The sequence below is a fragment of the Procambarus clarkii genome, chromosome 1 (assembly GCF_040958095.1).
Source record: "Procambarus clarkii isolate CNS0578487 chromosome 1, FALCON_Pclarkii_2.0, whole genome shotgun sequence".
Classification (NCBI taxonomy): Eukaryota; Metazoa; Arthropoda; class Malacostraca; order Decapoda; family Cambaridae; genus Procambarus; species Procambarus clarkii.
The window spans coordinates 57,376,412-57,398,444 of record NC_091150.1 but is presented as its reverse complement, the minus strand read 5'-3'; the positions used below and the strand labels follow the sequence as shown (position 1 = coordinate 57,398,444).

General features: G+C 45.4%; 1 protein-coding gene across 1 annotated transcript; it reads right to left on the bottom strand.

The window, feature by feature from the left end:
* Positions 1-312: 312 nt before the first annotated feature.
* LOC138349844 (uncharacterized) lies at positions 313-6,876 on the bottom strand. The gene is made up of 6 exons (XM_069322858.1): positions 6,410-6,876; positions 4,325-4,651; positions 2,997-3,138; positions 2,061-2,244; positions 507-671; positions 313-317 (listed from the first exon to the last, which is right to left on the bottom strand). The coding sequence occupies exons 1-6, from the start codon at positions 6,442-6,444 to the stop codon at positions 313-315; spliced, it is 858 nt and encodes a 285-aa protein (XP_069178959.1). The 5' UTR covers positions 6,445-6,876.
* Between the last annotated feature and the right edge of the window lie 15,157 nt (positions 6,877-22,033).

Below are 22,033 nucleotides of genomic sequence, written 5' to 3'. Positions count from 1 at the left end.
CCAAACGTTTTTTGTGTGATATCAAACTATCTCAAAATCTTATACAGTCCTCTAATCACCAAAAGTAATAAGAAATTTGCCACACATATTCCAATAACAAACACTTTCAAGCAAATGACATTAAGATTGGATGCAAGGGTTAATTAACCCTTCCAGTGCAGACGGAATCGCGGAAGTCCTCTCCTAGTATGGAATTTTTCAGAAAATAAGAAAAATATTTGTTTTGTTCAATTGTATAGGAGAAAGCATAGCAGGTTCAAATAAAATAATAATAATGCGATGTAGTGTGGTGGTAGACTGAGAAAGAAGTGTTTACTCTGTGTCATCAAGAGAAAACTAAATGCACAAAGATGCAAACAGCAGTCTAAGGGTTAAGAGGTACTCGTAATGAGAACATAATATACAGGACTGAGCAAATGCAGTAGATAGTATGTGGACAAACACGTACAAACAAAGTAGATAGCATGAGAACAAACACAGTAGAGAGCACGAGGACAAACACGTACTTTTGTTGGGTAGTCCGGGGCAGCAGACGCCAACAGCACCTCCGAAGATGGAGCAGAAGAGCTGGGGTTGGTTCTCCACCTGATGAAAGCAGGGGGCGCAGCTCACCAGCGGCAGACATTCCGTGCCATATGGGCACCTCCTTGCTTCAGGATTGGGGGGCGGCACTGTTGAAAGGAACAACGTTGAAACTGGAATTAAAATATAATATTTATCTGCCTGAGCAACCTTATTATGCACATCAAGAATGAAAGTAACTTGGCACTGTTGTAGCCAATGCTTAGAGCTGAGGGGCAGAAATGGTAGTATTGGATAATAAATAACATACTTTTTGATGTTTACATTTGTTTACTTTTTAATTAGTTGTATATGAACTTCACATCGGTATCGATCTGGATATGTTTTAAATAGCCTATTTGAACTTCAGTCATCGGTAAAGGTAAATGTTATAACCTAGGCGGTAAAGGATAAATGTTATAACCTGGCTGTTCAATGCTGCCAAGTGCGGTGTGAAACATTGTTAGGATGAACACTATCGGTAACTTTGGACCGGACTCGCGTCCATTATTTTTCTCCTGAGTCCTAACTTTGGACCGGACTTGCGTCCACTACAAAAAAATATTTGTATAAAATTCATTTTTTATCCAATCGACCTCGGGATAGTATCAAAATAAGCGCCTTTAGATTGCGCACAATTTGATATCAAAATGAAAGATATAACATGAAACTTGATGTCCGAACACTTGAAAGATTATAAATAGGTTTTTGGTCAAAATATTAATATATTTGTTAAAATTCTATTTATTGTCCCATTATCTTGGGACTAGTTTTAAAATGCGCGCCTTTACGTCGCGAACAATTTGATACCAAAATGAAAGATGTAACACCAAAATTTATGTCAGAACACTGGAAAGATATAAATAATTTTGTGATGATGAGCGTCCAGAATTAAAATATTTGTTAAAATTCCAGTTATTGCTCTATTATTATGGGACTAGTTTTAAAATACGTGCCTTTTTATTGCGAACAATTTGATACCAAAATGACAGACGTAACACGAAATTTGACGTTATCAAATTGAACGAGTATACACATTAGGCTGCAGTGTACAAATTGGTGCTCGTTCACGGGTAACTTTAGGCTTTTCTGCGGTGAGGCACTCCAGGCTTTTGTACATTATATTCATACACACCTGTAGGGAATTTAATTGCGAACACAATGATACCAAAACGAGCGACGTAGCACGAGAATTAAGGTGAGAAAGCTGAAACGAGTATACACATTTAGGTGTCACCGCGCGCTTACTTGCACGCTCGCCCACACGCTCGGTGCATGATCCCTAAGTTGACTGCGTGCCTGCCCGGTGCGCGATAGTGCTTATTAGGATGCTCACAAACAATCGTCTTCCATAGTATGTGTCCAGCAGTCCAAGAGTTAACAAGCAGCCTCATCTTGAATACCATACTCTGCTGCTATTTGACTTTTTTGTAATCTTTGGTAAAACATTTATGGAAAACTAATAATAAATAAAATGTTTGAAAAAGCGCGTAGCTTACCTCCATATCTGTACGAGGGGGTTTGGAGTGGCTGGAGGTGGAGAGGCACGGGGGTGACTGGTGGGTAGGACCTGGAGGCGAGGCCCAGGAATGGCTGGCTGGCCGCCGGGGTGCGGCTCGGGCTGTATATTTGAATAGGACTGAGACTCTGAGGTCTATTCCCCAGCACTGGCTGCCAGGATGCCTTGTGGAACCAAGGAAGAGGATTTTAAAATGGCTATATCATTATGGGAGTCCATCACAGCCGCCAAGAGCACGGGGGATGGGATTCTGCTGTTGATTTAGTTTCTTACAAATACAGCATTTACTGTTATGTTTTCAATTACTTTATGGCATTATTCTATAGCATATAAATGATATATTTATAACACATTGACTTGAGACAATCAAGGTTACAGACAAATGTTTCAGTCCAAGGGTTAAGTGACGTGTTTAAAGGTTATGGACATGCTGTGAGGTGCTCAGGAGCCAGAGGCTAAGCGGTGTTGGAAGGTGTCAAGTGTTTACGTCTAGGGGAGGAAAATGCCTTAAAACATAAGAGTAAAGGAAATGTTTGCCAGGATCAGAAAGTACACTTGTACACTACACATATTGTACTTAAAATATGTAAGTGCACTTAACTCAGGAATATGTACTTGGGATATGTAAAGGTGTAACATGTAGATATCAAATCTATGTATTGTGTGCTAGGAAGACGAACACGGGTCCTGAAGTACCTGGACCGCGGGAGTGTGTACCCAAAGGTGCAGTGGCTGTGTGCCTGGAGAAGTTATGTGCAACCAATTGATTACAACTAAACATTTAGTGACTGTTTAACAACATACATTCTGAGAACCGAGGGAGAGACAGAAGTGTATCAGGGCCAAGTATTCAGTGACTTCCCCTCGTGTATATCCAGCTTGTAAACAATAAGGCAGTACACAAAATGAACCTTACCAATGGCGTGTCTACTGTAAAGACAGGTCTGCCTGGGACTCTGTCCAGGTTGTCAGAGTTGAAGACTTGCGATCTGAAGAAGCTGGGCTGTCCATCGACGATGATGTTGGAGTCCAGGTGGGTGGACACCTCACTGTAGGCTCTGCCAAGGAGGAAGGAAAATGTCAGCTGCCTAGCACATCCAGGTTTTTGTACCTGTCGTCTGTGACACACATCTGTATCTGCGCTCTTTACCCACTAAATGTATTTGACAACAAAACCTATGCGAAAGTTATTTATTACACCAATAAAGCACCCCCCCCCCCCGCATATAACACCTCCTGGACAAGCTGGAGAAATGGTCGAACAAATGGTTGTTAGAGTTTAACCCAAGCAAATGTATTGTAATGAAGATAGGTGTAGGTAGCAGGAGACCAGATACAAGGTATCATTTGGGAAATGAAAAACTTCAAGAGTCAGAGAGAGAGAAAGATCTGGGGGTTGATATCACGCTAGACCTGTCCCCTGAAGCCCATATCAAGAGGATAACATCAGTGGCATATGCCAGGTTGGCTAACATAAGAATAACATTTAGAAACTTGTGTAAGGAATCTTTCAGAAAATTATATACTACATATGTGAGACCAATCTTGGAGTATGCGGCCCCAGCATGGAGTTCATATCTAGTCAAGCATAAGACTAAACTGGAAAAGGTTCAAAGGTTTGCCACCAGACTAGTACCCGAACTGAGGGGTATGAGCTACGAGGAGAGACTACGGGAATTAAACCTCACGTCACTGGGAGACAGAAGAGTTAGAGGGGACATGATCACCACATACAAGATTCTGAAGGGAATTGATAGGGTAGATAAAGACAGACTTTTTAACATAAGGGGCACACGCACTAGGGTACACAGGTGGAAATTGAGTGCCCAAATGAGCCACAGAGACGTTAGAAAGATTTTTTCAGTGTCAGAGTAGTAGACAAATGGAATGCATTAGGAAGTGATGTGGTGGAGGCTTCATGCACAGCTTCAAGTGTTGATATGATAGAGCACAGTAAGCTCAGGAACCTGTACATTAGTGGATTGACCGTTGAGAGGCGAGACCAAAGAGCCAGAGCCAACCCCCGCAAGTACAACTAGGTGAGTACCTGTTCCAGCATCTTGGTCCTAGATGAGATGAGCATCTTAGTCGCTCATCTCATCTACTACCAAGCGTGGTTGCTCTCTCCTTCTATGATGGGGTTATACCCTTGTGAACAAAGTTTGATTTGATCTCTTCTCACTTATGGCGGAATTATACCCCTGTAGATCAAGTGGGTTTCGACTGAGGGATGAAGTCACTCACCGGTCAAACTGTCCCGTAGAGTACACCTGACGTCTGTCTCTCTCTGCGTCACCCGGAGGACGGATGCTGTTGCTTTTCTCTACCGCCTCTGTGTGGTTGGCAACATTGAATCTCTCCACGCCACCGGAAGGACTCACGATGTTGCTGTTCTCTGCAGTTTCTGTGTGGTTGGCAGCACTGTGTCTCCCGGCGCCACCCGAAGGATTGAAGACGATGCTGTTCTCCACAGTCTCTGTATGACTGGCACCAGTGACTGCACTGGCGTTGTGTGTGTGGTTGGCAGCAGTGAGCCCAGCCAGCACCAATAACACTGCGGCTTCTGTCTTCCTGAAGAACGAGACAAACACATGTGAAACCATCTCAGGTGCAATAATATAGTTTTAGGAATAAAAATTAAATAATAATTGTTTGTGTAGTGCGCTTTTAACAATGTTTGTACTTTGTTACCAGTAATGTTATGCTTTTACTGCTGCTACTGCTTCTGCTGCTACTGCTTCTGCTACTGCTACCACTGCTGCTACTGCTTCTGCTACCACTGCTGCTACTGCTGCTGCTACCACTGCTGCTACTGCTGCTGCTGCTACCACTGCTGCTACTGCTTCTGCTACTGCTTCTGCTACCACTGCTGCTACTGCTACTGCTTCTGCTACCACTGCTGCTACTGCTACTGCTTCTGCTACTGCTTCTGCTACCACTGCTGCTACTGCTTCTGCTACCACTGCTGCTGCTGCTACCACAACTGTTACTGCTGCTGCCACTACTGTTATTGCTGATACCACTATTGTTACTGCAGCTACCACTATTGTTACTGCTGTTACCACTATTGTTACTGCAGCTACCACTATTGTTACTGCTGCTACCACTATTGTTACTGCTGCTACCACTATTGTTACTGCTGCTACCACTATTGTTACTGCAGCTACCACTATTGTTACTGCAGCTACCACTATTGTTACTGCTGTTACCACTATTGTTACTGCTGCTACCACTATTGTTACTGCAGCTACCACTATTGTTACTGCTGTTACCACTATTGTTACTGCTGCTACCACTATTGTTACTGCAGCTACCACTGTTGTTACTGCTGCTACCACTGTTGTTACTGCTGCTACCACTATTGTTACTGCAGCTACCACTGTTGTTACTGCTGCTACCACTATTGTTACTGCTGCTACCACTGTTGTTACTGCTGCTACCACTGTTGTTACTGCTGCTACCACTGTTGTTACTGCTGCTACCACTATTGTTACTGCTGCTACCACTGTTGTTACTGCTGCTACCACTATTGTTACTGCTGCTACCACTATTGTTACTGCTGCTACCACTATTGTTACTGCAGCTACCACTATTGTTACTGCAGCTACCACTATTGTTACTGCTGCTACCACTATTGTTACTGCTGCTACCACTGTTGTTACTGCTGCTACCACTACTGTTACTGCTGCTACCACTATTGTTACTGCTGCTACCACTATTGTTACTGCTGCTACCACTGTTGTTACTGCTGCTACCACTGTTGTTACTGCTGTTACCACTGTTGTTACTGCTGCTACCACTGTTGTTACTGCTGCTACCACTACTGTTACTGCTGCTACCACTGTTGTTACTGCTGTTACCACTATTGTTACCACTATTGTTACCACTATTGTTACTGCTGTTACCACTACTGTTACCGCTGCTGCTACCACTACTGTTACTGGTCAAAAAGATTACAACCTGTGGTTCTACTGGACCTACGAGGGTTCCTGAGGCTGCCACCGAAGTCGAAGCAGGGTTCTTACACTCCCCTCGTGCACTCTGGCTCTGTTGTCTAGCGCAAGGTGGAACATTCCTAGACGACAGAGCCAGAGTGCATGCCAGGAGTATGTGAAATCCTGACACGGCTTCAGTGGAAGCCTCAGAAACCCCAGGTTGTAATCCTTTTGACCATGTCGTGGCCTGGTTGTTTAAGGTTGTCTGTGGCTGGAAATACCCAAAGCAGAGGTTCGAATCCTAATCACGGCTACTGTGGATTCTCTCAGTGTTAATGTTGTTAACATAGACGATGTTGTGGGTGCAACACAGAGCAACTTCAATGAGACTCACAACATTCTGCAGCATCTCCAGCCTCGCCCCGTCATCTTCCTTAGTCAGGTGTCACAGGCGGAGATAAGTTCCCGCCCACCGGGTACGTCGCCAGCAGACACAGACGCACCGGATAGGACGCCAGCAGACACGGACGCACCGGGTAGGACGCCAGCAGACACGGACGCACCGGGTAGGACGCCAGCAGACACGGACGCACCGGGTAGGACGCCAGCAGACACGGACGCACCGGATAGGACGCCAGCAGACACGGATACACCTGATTAGACGCCAATAGACGCCGGAAAAACTGTGTAAAACACCAACAGACCCGGATGCGATGGATAAGACGCCAGCAGACACAGTAGCGCCGGGTATGGTGTCAGGTGATACGGACGTGCGCCAGCAGACACAGTAGCCCGGGAATGGTATCAGGTGATACGGACGTGCGCCAGCAGACACAGACTAGCACACCCTTGTTTCCTGCACCAAACGCACCTGCTCAATGGTTTACCTCCGTCGCTTCGTACACTATATATAGGAGTCAGTCACCGCCTGCAGAGTGCGGCACGGGCACGCCTCGTTTGTAAGAGGATCCTGTTTTAAGAGTTGAATATTTCCACCTTCGCTTTCTCTCTCTCTCCCCGCCACAGAGACGCCCTTCCCACCTCCCAGGGCAAAGTTTTCCTCCTCTCATACCACATTCTCCTCCCGACTCAGTGGAGGGATAAACTTGAAGATAGTAAGAACGCCAAGGTGGCAAGACAGAGACAGCGAGAACAATGCACACTCAAGAACCCATAGCAAGGTACAGATACCGAGTCGTAAGTTGTAAATACACACAAAAGAAGGAGAAATGCACACTAAGAACGCAAAAGAAGCTGGATACACAGAGACAGGAGGAGCAGTGCACACAGAGGACAGGCAACCTTCACAAAACATCGCTACTTGGAATATGAAAGTTATATAAAATCCGTATGGAAGAGAAGCTAGTGAACAGTGTTAGTGAAGAGGTCAAGGAAGGGATCAGACCAGCAAAGGGGCTGAGGAAGTCGAGAGACTACATCCGTGGGGACTACATGACCACACCTACCCGAAGTGTAATAGAAGGACGAATTACAAGATAAGACAAGAGATATGACAGTTCAGAACCTGTAAATGTGTACAGATCATTGAACAGCTCGTCCTACTGAAGAAGAATTTTTACGAAAAGAGTAAAGAACACTATTTCAAGCGGGAGATCAGGTAAGAGGACAAGACCACAAAGAAATGAAACAAAATACAGGGAACATGACACAGAAAACATGAAAAAAAGAGTCATAAATGAACATGCCAGAATAAGGAGGGCAGTGGAGGAACAAATTTGAAGATGACATAGCAGCGAGAGCAGAGAACCAACCAAAGCTAAACAGTTAAACACAGAGGAAGAGAGCAGGTACAGACCCAACAGAACAATATCAAAGAGTCTCAGTTAAAGGAAAGTATCGAACCGGAATGAACAGTCAAATGAGAGAGATCCCCCAAGACTTGGTCCTGGGCCTCTTGTTGCTGATGTATGTCAATGTCTGACCCGACGAAGCCAACTCATACAAGTTGATGTTTAGAGGTGAAACAAAAGTAACGGAGAATGTAAACCGTGAGAACTGCAGGTGACACAAAAGTAACGGGGAATGTAAACCTCGAGAAGTGAGGTAGAAAATCTTAACAGTTTCAGGGATGGGCAGAAAAGATGGCTTTATTGCTCAAACCCCAAGAAGTGCAAGGCAATAAACATAAGCGAGAAGATACAAGACTCCGTAACTGGAAGACATCTATAGGAATTGAAGCGTAATGATCACATGAGATAGGATATAATTCCAGCACTGACGCCAGGGATACACCAATACCATTTGTATAGTTTAGCATTAAATGTCTGCCTCGTCAAACCATTAAACAACCTAACGGTATTATTTTACATTATGCCTTTGCATATTACTGGCCATATTAAATGTAAATACTCTGTAACAGTTATTAAACCCACCTATAATATTATTTTGTATATTTTGAATAAATTATTATTATTATTATTAATTATTATTATTATTATTACTATTATTATTACTATTTCACACAGAAATCACAATAACGTGACATATCTTCTTCTTCTTGTGAATAGGTGCAGTTTGCATGAAGGGTTAACCCTCCCGATGACTGCACCAGGACAGTTGTAAGGAGACGCGTTGACGGTCAGGAGGAGAAGAAAGTCAAAAGCGGTAGATGTGATGGGCCGTAGAGAGAGGAGGGGCGACGAAAACAGAGGCGAAAGTTAGAGGGAGACACCCCGCACCGGGGGGCGGGGCGTCGTGGTCACGGTGGCAGCTGATCCATGCACGGCTTAGCAGCGTACGCAAGATGGGAACTAATACTTCTCCGGAAACTTGTGTATCGGAAAGCGCAAGCAATACGCTTCCCAAATCACCCGCAGGTCAGCGGGCAGCCGGCCACCAGGCGGCGCCCTCGGCTGAGACATCTTATCCGGCACCCTATACACACACTCCTTCACCCGCGACACCCAGACAGTGGACGAGAACCACGGGATCGGAAGCACCCGGGCATCCCGATAAGGGCCCAACTCCGGACCCTCACAGGGCACGACCCCAGCAGACGGGACTAGGCAATCCCCAGACCGGAGCAAGGAAGGAGGGGATACAGCAGGGGATGCAGGCGCGGCACCGACCCCAACACCGGGCACAGGAGCCGAGGCCCCCTGGCGCACATCTTTCCGCAACAGCACTACGAGGTCCCGATCATCAGGGACAACCCCCCCACTGCGGAGATCCAACAGCAGGTGACGCAGGAGGAGAGGCACAGGTAGCAACTTCGGAGCCCCTCACAGCACCATCATCCTCGACGGGGGGCGCCAGATCACTATACTCCCCCACCTCCTCCCAAGGCACACCACGAAGGGGGGAGACACTCCGAGCCCGCCGTAAACGCTTCAAGACAGGCCGCACCACACCACTCCCAGCAGGCCCCGCCGCAGGCACAGTCACCATCTTCACATCCACACAGGCCACACCCGCACCGTCCAAAGAGTCCACAGAGGCCACATCACCCACACTGTTCACATCATCCAGGGAAACAGCCTCAGAACACCGACGCGCACGCTTCTGCAAAGGGACGGAAAGAGCAGAACTACAGTCGCCAACACACAGGCACGGCAGCCACCTCCCCCTGCCGAAGCACCCCCTCCAAAACAGCAGAACCCGCGTTCCCGGGAGACGGTATCACATCCACAGGCGGAGGCGGGACATGAACCTCCACCGGGACATCCTGCACTACACGCAGCTCAGGCGACGGCCCGACACCCACACTCACCGGCTCAACAACCCCAGGAGCCACAGCAGTCACCAGACGTGTCGCACAGGCCGTAGAACTCGCCTCAACAGGCGGAGCAGCAGACAGGCAATCAGGCGCCTCAGGCTCAGCACCTACTCCGTCCTTAAACCGTCCGAACGTAACAAGGGCGGGAAATCCTCTGCACGAAAAACATGCACCCGACCAGTTGCTCCCACGTCGCACGCCGCAGCCAGACGTGACCACACCGATAACAGGTGCGCGGTTGACCCCGGTACAAGCAGCGGAGCGTGTAACCCAACGCGGACATCGACGACGGTACACTACACTTCAGCGACATCGTCAGGGTGCGGGAGCCGTCAAGCATACCAACACAGTGCCCGGCAACGACCTTGTTCCAACGAACACTTAACACTGTCCCAAATCGCTCAAAACAGGAGGTTAAAAAGTCGTCCTGAAATTCGAAGGGGGCACCATGCACCACCACAGACGTCAAGGTGACACTAAGATTCACCACCTTCACTGAGCCAGCTGAATCAGGGAGAGGGTAAACACGCCCCTCACAACGCTCGAGAAACGCCTGAAAGGCAGCCTGGAGGCGGCCTGGCCGGTGGTCACTACGCAACTCCACGTGACATATCAAATGAACAAATCCACAAGGGTCTTAATGAGGGTTCGAACCTATATGCTGAGTGTTCCGAGACGCGTCTTAATCAACTGTACCACCACATATGGTGGTACACTTCAACCCGTTCTCACACCAGGCTGTTTAAAGCAGCGCCCGTCCTCCCCTGACGCAGTCATCAATTTTAACATACTGTATTAAAAATTGGTTTGTTCTCATATATAAATTAATATTCTGATACATAAAAATTGTATGTATAGTTTGGCATAGGTTAGGTTAGGTTAGTTGTTTAGGTTCTGTTGGTAATTATCTGTATTTATAAGTTCGTGGGTGAAGCATTTAAAGAATTGTGGTTCGAACAAAGGATGTGAGCGAAGCACTTGTTCCGGAAGTGTTCAAACGTCATCAGTTGTGAGTCGTGTGTAAATTCTTTTCTGATTTGGAGAGGACTCGGCTTGCATATGCAATGGCATGTTTTTTCTGTCGCTAGTTTGTGATAGTACGGCTCCTAATCCAATATTATTGGCGTTGGTGACTAAGACAAACGGTTTGTTCTGCAATAAGTTAGCGAGCACGGGAAGTGGAAATCTATCAGGTATCGTCACTTGGTTAAGTTGTCTGAAATCAACAACGGGAGGCCAAGAATCATTTTTCTTGGGTACTAAGATCAATGGAGTATTCCATGGAGAGGTACTTTCTTCAATAACACCTTCGTGTAACATCTCGTCAATAAGTCGGTCTGCAACAACTCGTTGAGAATGAGACAATCTGTATGCAGGTACATAAATTGGTCGAGTGCCTGGTTCAAGAGGAATTTTGTGAGTGATGATGTGTGTCAGTCCAAGTTGTTCTCCTGTCAGTGTAACAGCAATACGATGTTTGTTAAGGATGGTTAGCAACTGAGCTTGGGCGTCTGGGAAGTCAGTGGGACTAAGATGCTCAGGTGAGACCGCTAACTGATTTCGATTTGTCGTATGAGAGAGTGCATGTACCATTTGTTCAGTAGAGGCCTCATCCACTACTCGCACCGGTAACGAATAATGGGTGAAGTCTACAATGTGTGTGTCTGATGTGAGGTGAAGGTTGGCCTTGGTAACATTAGCAACATAAACAGCGGTAGTGTTGTTCTGTATCTGATGTAAGGATGATTCTATGTAGGTACTTTTTATTTGACATGTGTCACTGTCTGCTATTACGTGATCTAGGTCAGGTACATCAGGAATATTGACAATACTCTTTGTTAGTGCGTGAGAATGTAGTATGGTGTCTTGGTGCACGATGCTTCTGACTTGATTGGTGTTAGACTCTAGGCAAGTAAGGTAATGAACAATTGCTGGGGATCCTTGCAAAGATTCATTGACCTCACCGACTTGAGACTGTGTGGTTGCGTGATGGACTGGTATCTGTAGGTGACTGAGTGACGGCTTTGTTTGGGTGACTGGTAAAGTGTATCCTGGTCACTACTGGCTTTTAAGTAACTGATATATTCCTTATGGTTGGTGAACTGGTATCCCATGGCGAATACACTACAAAGAGGTACTACTGTGTCACCAATTGTTGTTTCCCAACGGTAAGCATCGATAGGAATTCGGTAGTCTCTTACAGTGTTCAGTCCTAGTAAGATGTCTCATGGGAACCTAATATTATCTACAAGTAAAGATGTCATGGGCGAGCAATCTGTCATCAACTATTAATTCTATGACAGCTTCACCGAACACTGCAGTCATTCCTCCAGAAACTCCACTAAGGTTGGGGACAGATGGCAGGTGTATAACAGTTCTGTCGCATATGTCATGCAAGGAGGCTTGTTTGATGATATTGACTCTAGCTCCTGTGTCTAGGAAAATTTTAGCTTGTCGACCCTTCAGAGGGGCTGATATCAGAGGTCCTTCTGTGTGTTAGGCATGTTATTACGAGAGTAGCATGGTCGACGTGGTGTCTGGAGCACATGACTGTGTGTACTGTCAGAGTGTAGGTTGTGGTCCTTCTCTGCTAATTCATTATATCTGTTATGGGTAGGCACAGAGTATGCAGGGAGGTCGTCTCGCTTCTCAACGGAATGCTGTTGACGAAGGCTGCTATGCCTTCCCCCGAGTGCGAGTCATAGGTCCGGTCTGGGTGTCCGTAGGTCTGGTCTGTATTATCCATGAAGGCCGTAGCGCTGTTTGTCATATGAGAGTCACAGTGTCCGTCTGTGTTGTGACTGTTAGTTGTCATAAACCTAACAAGTGCAGTAGGTCGGGTTGCAGGATCACGTGTAGGGAACGGTCTGCTCGGACTGCGCTGGTTAGCGGTTGCCGCATGCGATTGGTTATGGGCAGAATGAGGAAAGGAAAGAGAACAGATATATAAAAAAACTGAGAAAGGCGTTAATTGGTGTAATTTTCTCATGAAATCTCAACGGATATGCTGTGAGAATGTTTCATAAAAGTGTCTAACACACATAATGGTTGGATACTCAATCAGGTCGAGCTCTCTCGTCAAATATTAACTAAAGTTAGTTGGAAAGGGAAAGGGTTAATAATACTGTAAGCATTTCCCTTACAGCTAGACATAAAAACTATAAATGTTAGGTGCTAGTTCTTCACGAACGTAGTCATCCTCTGCTACATACTTACAGTCAGGAAGAGGGAAGCTGATATAACGCATCCATTGTCCTTTACAGACTGGAACACCACAGTCACACGAACATGTATCATCAGACTGTTGTTGGTATACTGCCGAGAGAACAGGTCTGGACCGAAGGTTGTAAGTGTGTACCAGGTGATGCGGTACCATTGTTCGTGGCTACTACCGGAGTGAGTGCCGGAATAACAAGTTGATGTATCGTTCTGGCAGGAGATCCATGCATAACCTTTTCGGTGGAGCACATGATTTAGGAGGAAAGGCTGGAAAAGTAAGGTCATGAGGCCATAAAGGAAAAATGTCATCAACATAGCGAAGCGAGAGAGAGGGACGAGAATCAATAGATGGAAGAAGAACAGTTTCGAAGTGTTCCATGTAGAAATTGGCAAGAACAGGGTAGAGAGGGGAACCCATAGTGACACCGAAAGTTTGAGAGAAGTATTTACCGTTGAAAGAGAAGGAGTTAGAGTCAACACAGAGTCTAATGAGTTCGAGGAAAACGTCAGTGGGAAGCAGGAGAGGAAGAAGGCCCTCAGCTGCCTTCTGTCTAAGGAAAGAGAGAACGTCATCGAGGGGGAACATTAGTGAACAGAGTCGACCTCAAGACTAAGCATCTTACAGGAGGGCTGCAGGCGCAATCTTTCTATGAAGTCCTGAGAGTGACGAAGGTGGGCAGGAGAAAAAGTGCCAAGGTAAGGCGTCAGAGTTTTAGCAAGCCAGGAGGCATGAAATTGCCTCCTGGCAATTGGAATTGCCTTTATCTACAAATCATACTCTCGCCTTGGTTACCCTTTGCATTTTATCAGCTGTACCTATTCTCAAGATAAACGAAATTTCTTTCATCCTAAACCTGCTTCCAACACTTATAGCACTGTGCTCTGCCTTCCCTTTATATCTGAACTCAAAACTTTTACTAATACCTTTCGTCCTCTTGACATTAAGCTCGCCTTTCGACAAACTAACACACTTCGTAGCAATCTAGTTCACACTTCTCCTCCTGCTTCTAATGCTGCTGCTGGTGTCTACTCTATTTCCTGTTCGTCTTGTTCTCTCCAATACTTTGGCGAAACTGGCCGTACACTTAATGACAGACTTAAAGAACATAAGAGAAGTGTTAAGTCTGCAGACACAAACAATGCTCTCTTTTGTCATGTTAGGGATTCTAATCCTCCTATTGATTGGTCTTCCTCCAAAATAATCTTTCCTGCCTCTACTCTACACAGGCGCCGTCTTGTTGAATCGGCTCTAATACACAATGTACCCAACATGAACTTGAGTCCTGGCTTTGTTGCTGTTCACTCTTCCCTTTCACAGTATATACTTAAATGTTCTAAACTTTCTAACAAACGTGACCTAGCTTACCCTTCCATTTATCTTTCTTTCTTTTTCTTTCCCTTGTTTTCTCTTACGCTCCCTTTCTTATTCCTATTACTATATCCTTTATTACACCTTACTTTTCATACCTTTTGCCTTGCTTTTTATTCTTATAAAATTTCCTTCTCCTCACCTCTCTCTTGCCTATTTATTGCCTTCGCCTCCTTCCCTCATCATTGGTTCACCCAGTGAGCCAACTGCACGCTGACTTTGTCTCCAGTAGCACAGAGCATCACTTTCACTCACCAGACCACTCCACACGTGATCATTTGAATTTCGTCATGGAATTCCAATTGAATTATAATCGATCCAGCAATGCTGCTCAGTGTAGGAAAAGACCATCTATACTGGATACAAGTTCTGAAAGTAACGGCGAGTGGCATCACGTGAATAAGGCTAACAGGACAAGCCACTCCATGACGACCCATCGCCCTATAATCACTCCAGCTTCTCCAGCTCTTCCAGTTCCTCAGACTAAATCTACACTGCCAATCTTCAAGGTGCAGCACACCGAAGGTAAGTCTTCCTACGCTACTGTTGTGGACCTCGAAAAAGAGTACCCCCAGCTCCAGATCAGAGCAAAACCTAATCTCAGAGGAGAATACATTCTGAGGCCTAAAGACGAGTCGGCCGCTACGATTCTAAAAAATTACGCAAAATGTGAGGAACTGAAACCAGAGGATAAAATAAGTAAAATCATTGTCCTCCACTATCCCTTGCATATGGCCCTTGACCATCTCGAAAAGCTGAACTATGTGGTGTCAGCAGAGAGATGCCAAGTACGAACCACAAAACAGGAAACTCGACAAGTCCTTCTCACAGTAAGAGGACGGATCCCGGAGAAACTTGACCTTGGAATCTGGGGCGTGTTCCAACACAGGCCTTACACCCCAGAACCCCTAAGATGCTTCAGATGTCAGAGATTTGGGCATCACAAAGATGGCAGCCAACGCCCAGTGAGGTGCGGAGTCTGCAGCCAGCCCCATGACACAAAAACATGTATTGATAAACTCAAGGCAAACTACCCTGTTCAGGCAAAATGCCCAAATTGTTCCAAGGCACATCATGCCTGGAACTTGAAATGCCCTGAAAGGCTCAAAAGGCTTCAAACGAACCCCACCACGCCTACAGCGGAGCCGAAACCCCGGCCAAAACGAATACCAGCTCCCATGCCCATTAAATCCGCGTGGGGTCTACCCATTCAGGAAGAGGGGGCACACGGCTCTTCACCATCGGCCATGGTGAAGGGTGAGAAGACCTCTGTACGGGACAAAAAGAAAGATAGAGGACACAAGAATCATGTTCAAAGCAGTCGCCCTCCCATTTCATCCAGTAAGCACACTGGGGCTAATAGGAGTAGCAATTCCAGTGTCAAAGTTACCACTGAGAAGGGTCTAAAAGCTACTAGGCCCCAAACCTGCACAGCATTAAATAGTGCTCCCACAGAACTGGACGCTCTCTGGCCAATGCTCAAAACTTTGGTCACTGAGTTGATCGAAAGTCTGCTGTCATCACATGGAATCAAGAAAACCACAGAGACTCGGAAGACAATTGAGCACAAGCTCAAGAAATTCGAAGATGTAATATCCACACCGTCAAGACAGCAGGGCAGGAGACACCCCCATAAAAAACAGATAGAGTCCAGCTCGTCGGAAAGCGACATTGATGAGTCAATTTCAGGTCCACTAAGAACCTATACACCAATTGCAACTTCCATGGCGTGTTCATCAGACTCCATGGATACCACGGAATTATCAGCAAATTCCAAGAACCAAGAGCAAATGCATATCAGCAACCAAGGGCATAGACATCCTGATACTACAGGAGAGCTTGCTTCGAGCCGGATTAGAACCTAAAATCTCAGGCTATCGAGGATTCTTCCTTCCATGGATCAATGGGCAATCCAGGGGATGTGCAATCTATGTAAAATGTGACCTGATCTCCAAGTCCATAACCAGCCCACCCAATTGTGGAGCAGGGACAGAGGTAATGGGAGTTACCATTGCGCTAAGACACGACAAACTTGAAGTGTTCAATGTGTACAGGTCTCCACATGCCGAAATGGATCTCTCTGTGTTATTTGGACACGCGACAACAACAAACACAATCATTTGTGGAGATTTTAATGCCCATCATCGAATGGCACTGGACTCGAACAGAACAAATGCAGCCGGCATTCACATTTCACACCTACTAGACCAGCTTCCAGAAATACAAATCCTAAACAAGAATGAACCTACCCACATCCAAGGAGGCAGATTAGACCTAACCTTCGTTTCAGCCTCCCTAAGAGATGCAGCAACATGGTCAGTTGAGCCCACACTCGCAAGCGACCACTATGGGGTCCAAATTGATCTTCAGTTAGACCTACCCACCCCACCTCCACCTCCATCTGAAGCCTGGAACTTTGCTTTAGAAAACTAGGACCGATTTCAAAACCTCATTTCAGAGTGGCAAAGAAACTATGATCTTCCCAAAGACATTAATCAGGCAGAACAAGAATTTGTCAAAGCGATTCAAAGTGCAGCCAACCACTCAATCCCACTGAAAAAAACAGTCCACCGGACACTATAAAGATCATTGGTACTATTGCGAACGTGTCAAAGAACTCAACCATAGACTCAACAAAACAAGAAAGCTATACAAAAAGCAGCCAAGTGACCGCAATAGGATCTTACTTTGTGAGGTCAAGGAACATGTGCATCGAGAGACCAGACAAATAAAAGAACAAAAGTGGCTGGAATGGTGTTCACACCTGAATGAACACACCCCTCTCTGAGAGATGTGGCAGCAAATTCACCGAGCCAAAGGGAATAAAACACCTAAAGCTCCACACCCCAAGGATCCTCAACAGGAAGCCGAAGTACTGGCAACCAGGTTTGCAGAGAGAGCAGCCAGCAATCAACTTCCACCAGATGTATTAGCAGTACAGACCGGACTAGAGGAAGAAAGGTGGCACAGAATCCTTACAGCATGTGAAGAAGTCTCTGACACTAATGCCCCCTTCACACTAGATGAGCTCAATCGGGCTAAGAAAAACTCCAAGGATACATTCCCTGGAGCCGAAAAATAACCTATAAAATTATTAGAAACCTCGGCCAAGAGGGAGACGCTGCATATCTAAGGTTAATTAATTTAGCCTGGACTTCTCAAACTAGACCTTCTGCTTGGAATAGAGCAGACATAGTGCCGATCCCAAAACCGAAAGATCCAGCTAATCCCAGGCCCATTTCTCTCCAAAGCTGTGCAGCCAAGACAGCTGACAGAATGGCACTCAACAGACTGGAGTGGAAAATGCCTAAACTGCACCATGATATGTATGCCTATAGAAGAGGGGTTGGCACAGTGGAATGTATTACAACTCTGTTAGCCCACTTGAATGACAGACCAGGAATGCTAATATTACTGGACCTCGAAAAAGCCTTTGAACTGGCTAGCGCCCCAGCTATTCTCTGCTGCCTCATTGACAAAAAGGTCAGAGGCAACCTGCTCTCCTGGACCAAAAACTGTCTCATAAACAGAGAAGCAAGAGTAAAACTTCATGGCACAGTCTCTGAGTACAAAAGACATGAAAATGGTACACCGCAAGGGGGTATTCTCAGCCCTCTTCTCTTCAACTGTTTAATGGAAAGAATAATGAGGTTGAAACTTCCACATCACTGCAGGCTGCTAAACTACGCGGACGACTTTGTCATCATCATAAAAGGAAGGGATGCGGCGTGCCTTGCACCCAAATGCTTAGACTGCATCAGTAAAGAGGCAAAACAGATTGGGATCAAACTCAACCCCTCAAAGTCAAAGGCCATGCCTATAAAAATAGCGAAGCCCAACATCCAACTCACAGTACAGGGTCAACCAATTGAATGGGTCGACACCTATCAGTATCTAGGAATCATCCTGGACACACACATGAATTTTAATGCTGAGGTCACTTACTTGAGAGAGCGAACTGCGGCCCGGACGGCAATCCTCAGGTCGCTAACATCCCTTTCTGGAGGACCCAATCTGCAAGTCCTTCGCACATACTATGTACAGGCAGTCAGATCAGTGATCGATTATGCCGCACCTGCACTCACAAATCTATCACACCAACAGTGGAAAAAGCTTGAAGTTGCCCAAAACAATGCTATGAGAGCCGCACTGGGAGCCCCCATGTGGACCAGGCTTGAAACTCTTAGACTGGAGACGGGTTTGCCCTCTCTACAAGAAAGAATATCACAAAGGACAGCTACAATTGTCAGTAAGATAATTATTTCTTCTGATCCAATCCCAGTACGGCAGGCCTTGGTGGTTGGACTAGGCCAAAACAATGGAAACTCTTGGGTTGCAAGAGCAGGAAAAGTCCTAAACAGACTACATTTAAAAAACATGATTCTTGATAGAGAGGGTGATCATCCACACCCAAATTACACTCCTTCCGCGCCGTGGGAAGAGCCTACTTTCAAAATAGTAATAGAAAGTCTCCCAATGAAAAAGGCTGCCTATGATCCGACAATCCTAAGGCGCATAATAGAAGAGCAAATGTATAGCATAGCAGTAGCAGGAGCCACCCACATCTTCACAGACGGATCGGTGGACACAGTATGAGAGTGCTGGCGCTGCTCTTTGCACGGCCAGCGTACAGGCATATTGGAGACTGGGAGGACTAGTATCATCAATCCAAACTGAACTGTTTGCCATACAACAGGCATTCGCATATGTGATTGCACAAAAACACTCAAAATGCAATCATACACACAGACTCAAAAGCTGCACTTCAAATAATAGAACAAAAACAGTGGAAAGATAATGTGGAAATAATTACCACCATTTTGTATCTTTGAGCAGTCGCTAAAGGCAAAGGACTCAACATAACTTTAAACTGGATCCCATCCCATATTGGAATCCCATTAAATGAAAAAGCTGATGAAATTGCTAAATTGGCAACTCGTCATCCAGTGATACATAAAACAATTCAACCCAGCCTAGAGAACATAAAAAACATCACCAAAAAACTCTCACATCTCAACAAAGCCTACCTACACCAGAGAATAGCTGAAGGTTCGCCATCTGCAACATGGTATCTTCAGGCAACCAAATTAGAAAGGTTAAATATCCCAAAAGGAATCCACAGGGAAATAGCAGTTAGGTTATATAGACTACGTCTAGGTTACAGATGCAACTGGGAGATTGGTGAACCCCGACAGAGAGAGTGCATCTTCTGCCAAACTGTCACAGAAAAACCATTACTTCACTATCTTCTGGAATGTGAAGCAACCAATGACCTTAGAAGAGCTTTAAGAGTTCCTGAATCATGCAGTGGCCACCCTGAAGCCATCAACACAGCCACTCTCCTGGTCAACAAAGGTGTCCAGCAGCTGGACACCCTCAAAGACTGGAGCAGTATCTTCCCCCGCGATAACAGCTTTATGGTTAAATGCAAACTCGGAATACTGAGAAAAAAAATTGTACCACTTACGGGCTATTCATGCCCGTGCCACCTCTTGGGTGGCTTAATCTTCATCAATCAATCAATCCTCATCACAATCTACTTTAGAATGTTTTCAGGACGGACCGAAATGTCGTCGTCTCGACACTTTCTAGTGTGTGGTTTGTTCAACTTAACTCATGAGTGTCTGAGCCTAGCCTAACCTTGTCCAAGGTGCTGTCATTCGCTCTACTGGTTAAAAAATGCTCTCTCATCCATAAAAGTTCCTAACTTCTCAGTAATATCTCCTTGTACTTATGTAACATCTACCTCAGTAAAATCTTACTCATATGTTTAATCTTACCCCTATTACCTTAAAATTTAATTGTAATTTGATTTATATTAGTCATTTATTGGAACAAATTAATCGAGTTCCTTCTTATTTTCTTAAGTTCATACTAATTACAGGTTTATAACTAAGCTATTTCTAGTTAATTATCATTAGGATTATATTACTTTATGATTATTAATATTCTTATTATTATTCTTACTTTATATTATTCTTGTCCCCTTTATTGATTCTTTTTTTCACCTAACTCTTGTACCCTTCTTGTGTACCCTACAGTGATCTTTATTTTACTTGTAATTGTTTCCGTTATATGTGTAATTTGCATTTATTGTTTGTTTTTGTTATAGTTACTTTATATTTACAGCAGATTTAGTATTTTACCGTTCTGTAATCGTGTTACGGCCCTACTGGGATGCAACCGGGTTCTTCTCTGATGGTAATAGTTTTGGAATCCGGCCCCAAGTTAGTAGAGGCTTTCAAGGGGTGTGTTCCGTAATGCAAGTAAAACTAAAAGGGGAGGGATACAAATATTCCAATTTATATATATATTTCTACCACCATAATTTAAAGTCATAAAAGGGAATTATAACTACACAATGTACAATGAGGTCTCCCTCTCTGAAGACGCTCAACACTCTGCGATGCTTCTTCTAGGTAGCCCTGGTCTTTGCTTCCGTGGCTCACGCAGAATCCACGATAATTCTACAACGAATCTACCCTGGCCACAGGCCAGCCAAATCACAGTCCCACTGGGTGCTTCGTCGTGGAGGCCTTCAACCACAATCCAGCCTGTAGCTGGCAGGTACCGATCAGCTCCGCTGTGTAGGCCACTCCACGACCGATATTAGGGTTGCGTGCCCTAGCCAGGAGCCTCGTGTGACTTGCTGGTCACTTTCCTCATACAGCACCCCAGTGGGTAGTCTCTTCCACCAGCCAGCCCCGGATAAGACGATTCCCGACACTGCCACGCCTCAGGCAGGCTATTACACTCTCAACAGAGTTCGTCTGGGGGTGGCTCACAGCTTCTTCAAAGCAGACTGGTGAAGAGACCTTGGCTGCCTTGGGTAGACTAATCCATCGTCCAACACAGCAGTCCCAGGTCGACTCTGAAACCAGACACGTCATCAGTACTGGGGATACTACCTGAGGCCACTAGGAAACATCACTTACTAGCTTAGACAGAAACGTCCACCTCTTTGCTCCATAGATGGCGTTCACTGTCCAAGCGCCACCTCACCAGAGGTCAGCAGCGGCTACGTCACGAGCTGACTAGGACAGGAATCCAACACTTATTGCTGGCCTATCCTGTCACCACTAGATGGCGTCGTCCATTTGGAGTGGGTTTCGGGAGCAGACTCACAGATGGCGTTGTCGTCACTGCTCCATGCTCCAACGCTGGACTCGGGTCCGTAACAAATTGCTTACCTTATTGTATCTTGGCCCCATTGCATCTACATGCAAGCTGATATATATCCTGAACTAAATCTCCTGTCACAAATCTACAATAACCAGCATATTGATCATCACTACTACAGGTATTACACAGCAAACCTTGCAAAAAACAAACTCCAAAATAACACTTGCTTATCAGTTTTCAACCAAAATGTCAGATCATTTGGTAAACATTTTGATGATATTAATGCACTACTCACAGCACTAGGTACTTAACTATCGTTAATTATTTTAACAGAAACATGGCTAAGTAAAGACCCCCATACCCAACTTTACAACTTAGCTGGTTATAAATCCATTCACAACTGTAGGCCTAACAATGCAATAGTGTCATTAGTGATAGTCTTTAAGTTGTAGTCTTTAATGTTTTTCCTGTCCGAAACGCTACACGTAATAGTGGCTTTAGGCATTGTTTGTACTAGCTCTATCTATAACACCACCAGATAACAAGAAAACTCACTTTCAGGCTACACAGTG

Coding starts and splice junctions, on each gene's coding strand:
- LOC138349844 (XM_069322858.1), bottom strand. CDS start 6,444: ATGACGGGGCGAGGCTGGAGATGCTGCAGAATGTT. Junction 4,652..6,409: donor TGGAGATGCTGCAGAATGTT/GTGAGTCTCATT, acceptor CTCGTTCTTCAG/GAAGACAGAAGCCGCAGTGT. Junction 672..2,060: donor CCCCTCGTACAGATATGGAG/GTAAGCTACGCG, acceptor TCCTTTCAACAG/TGCCGCCCCCCAATCCTGAA.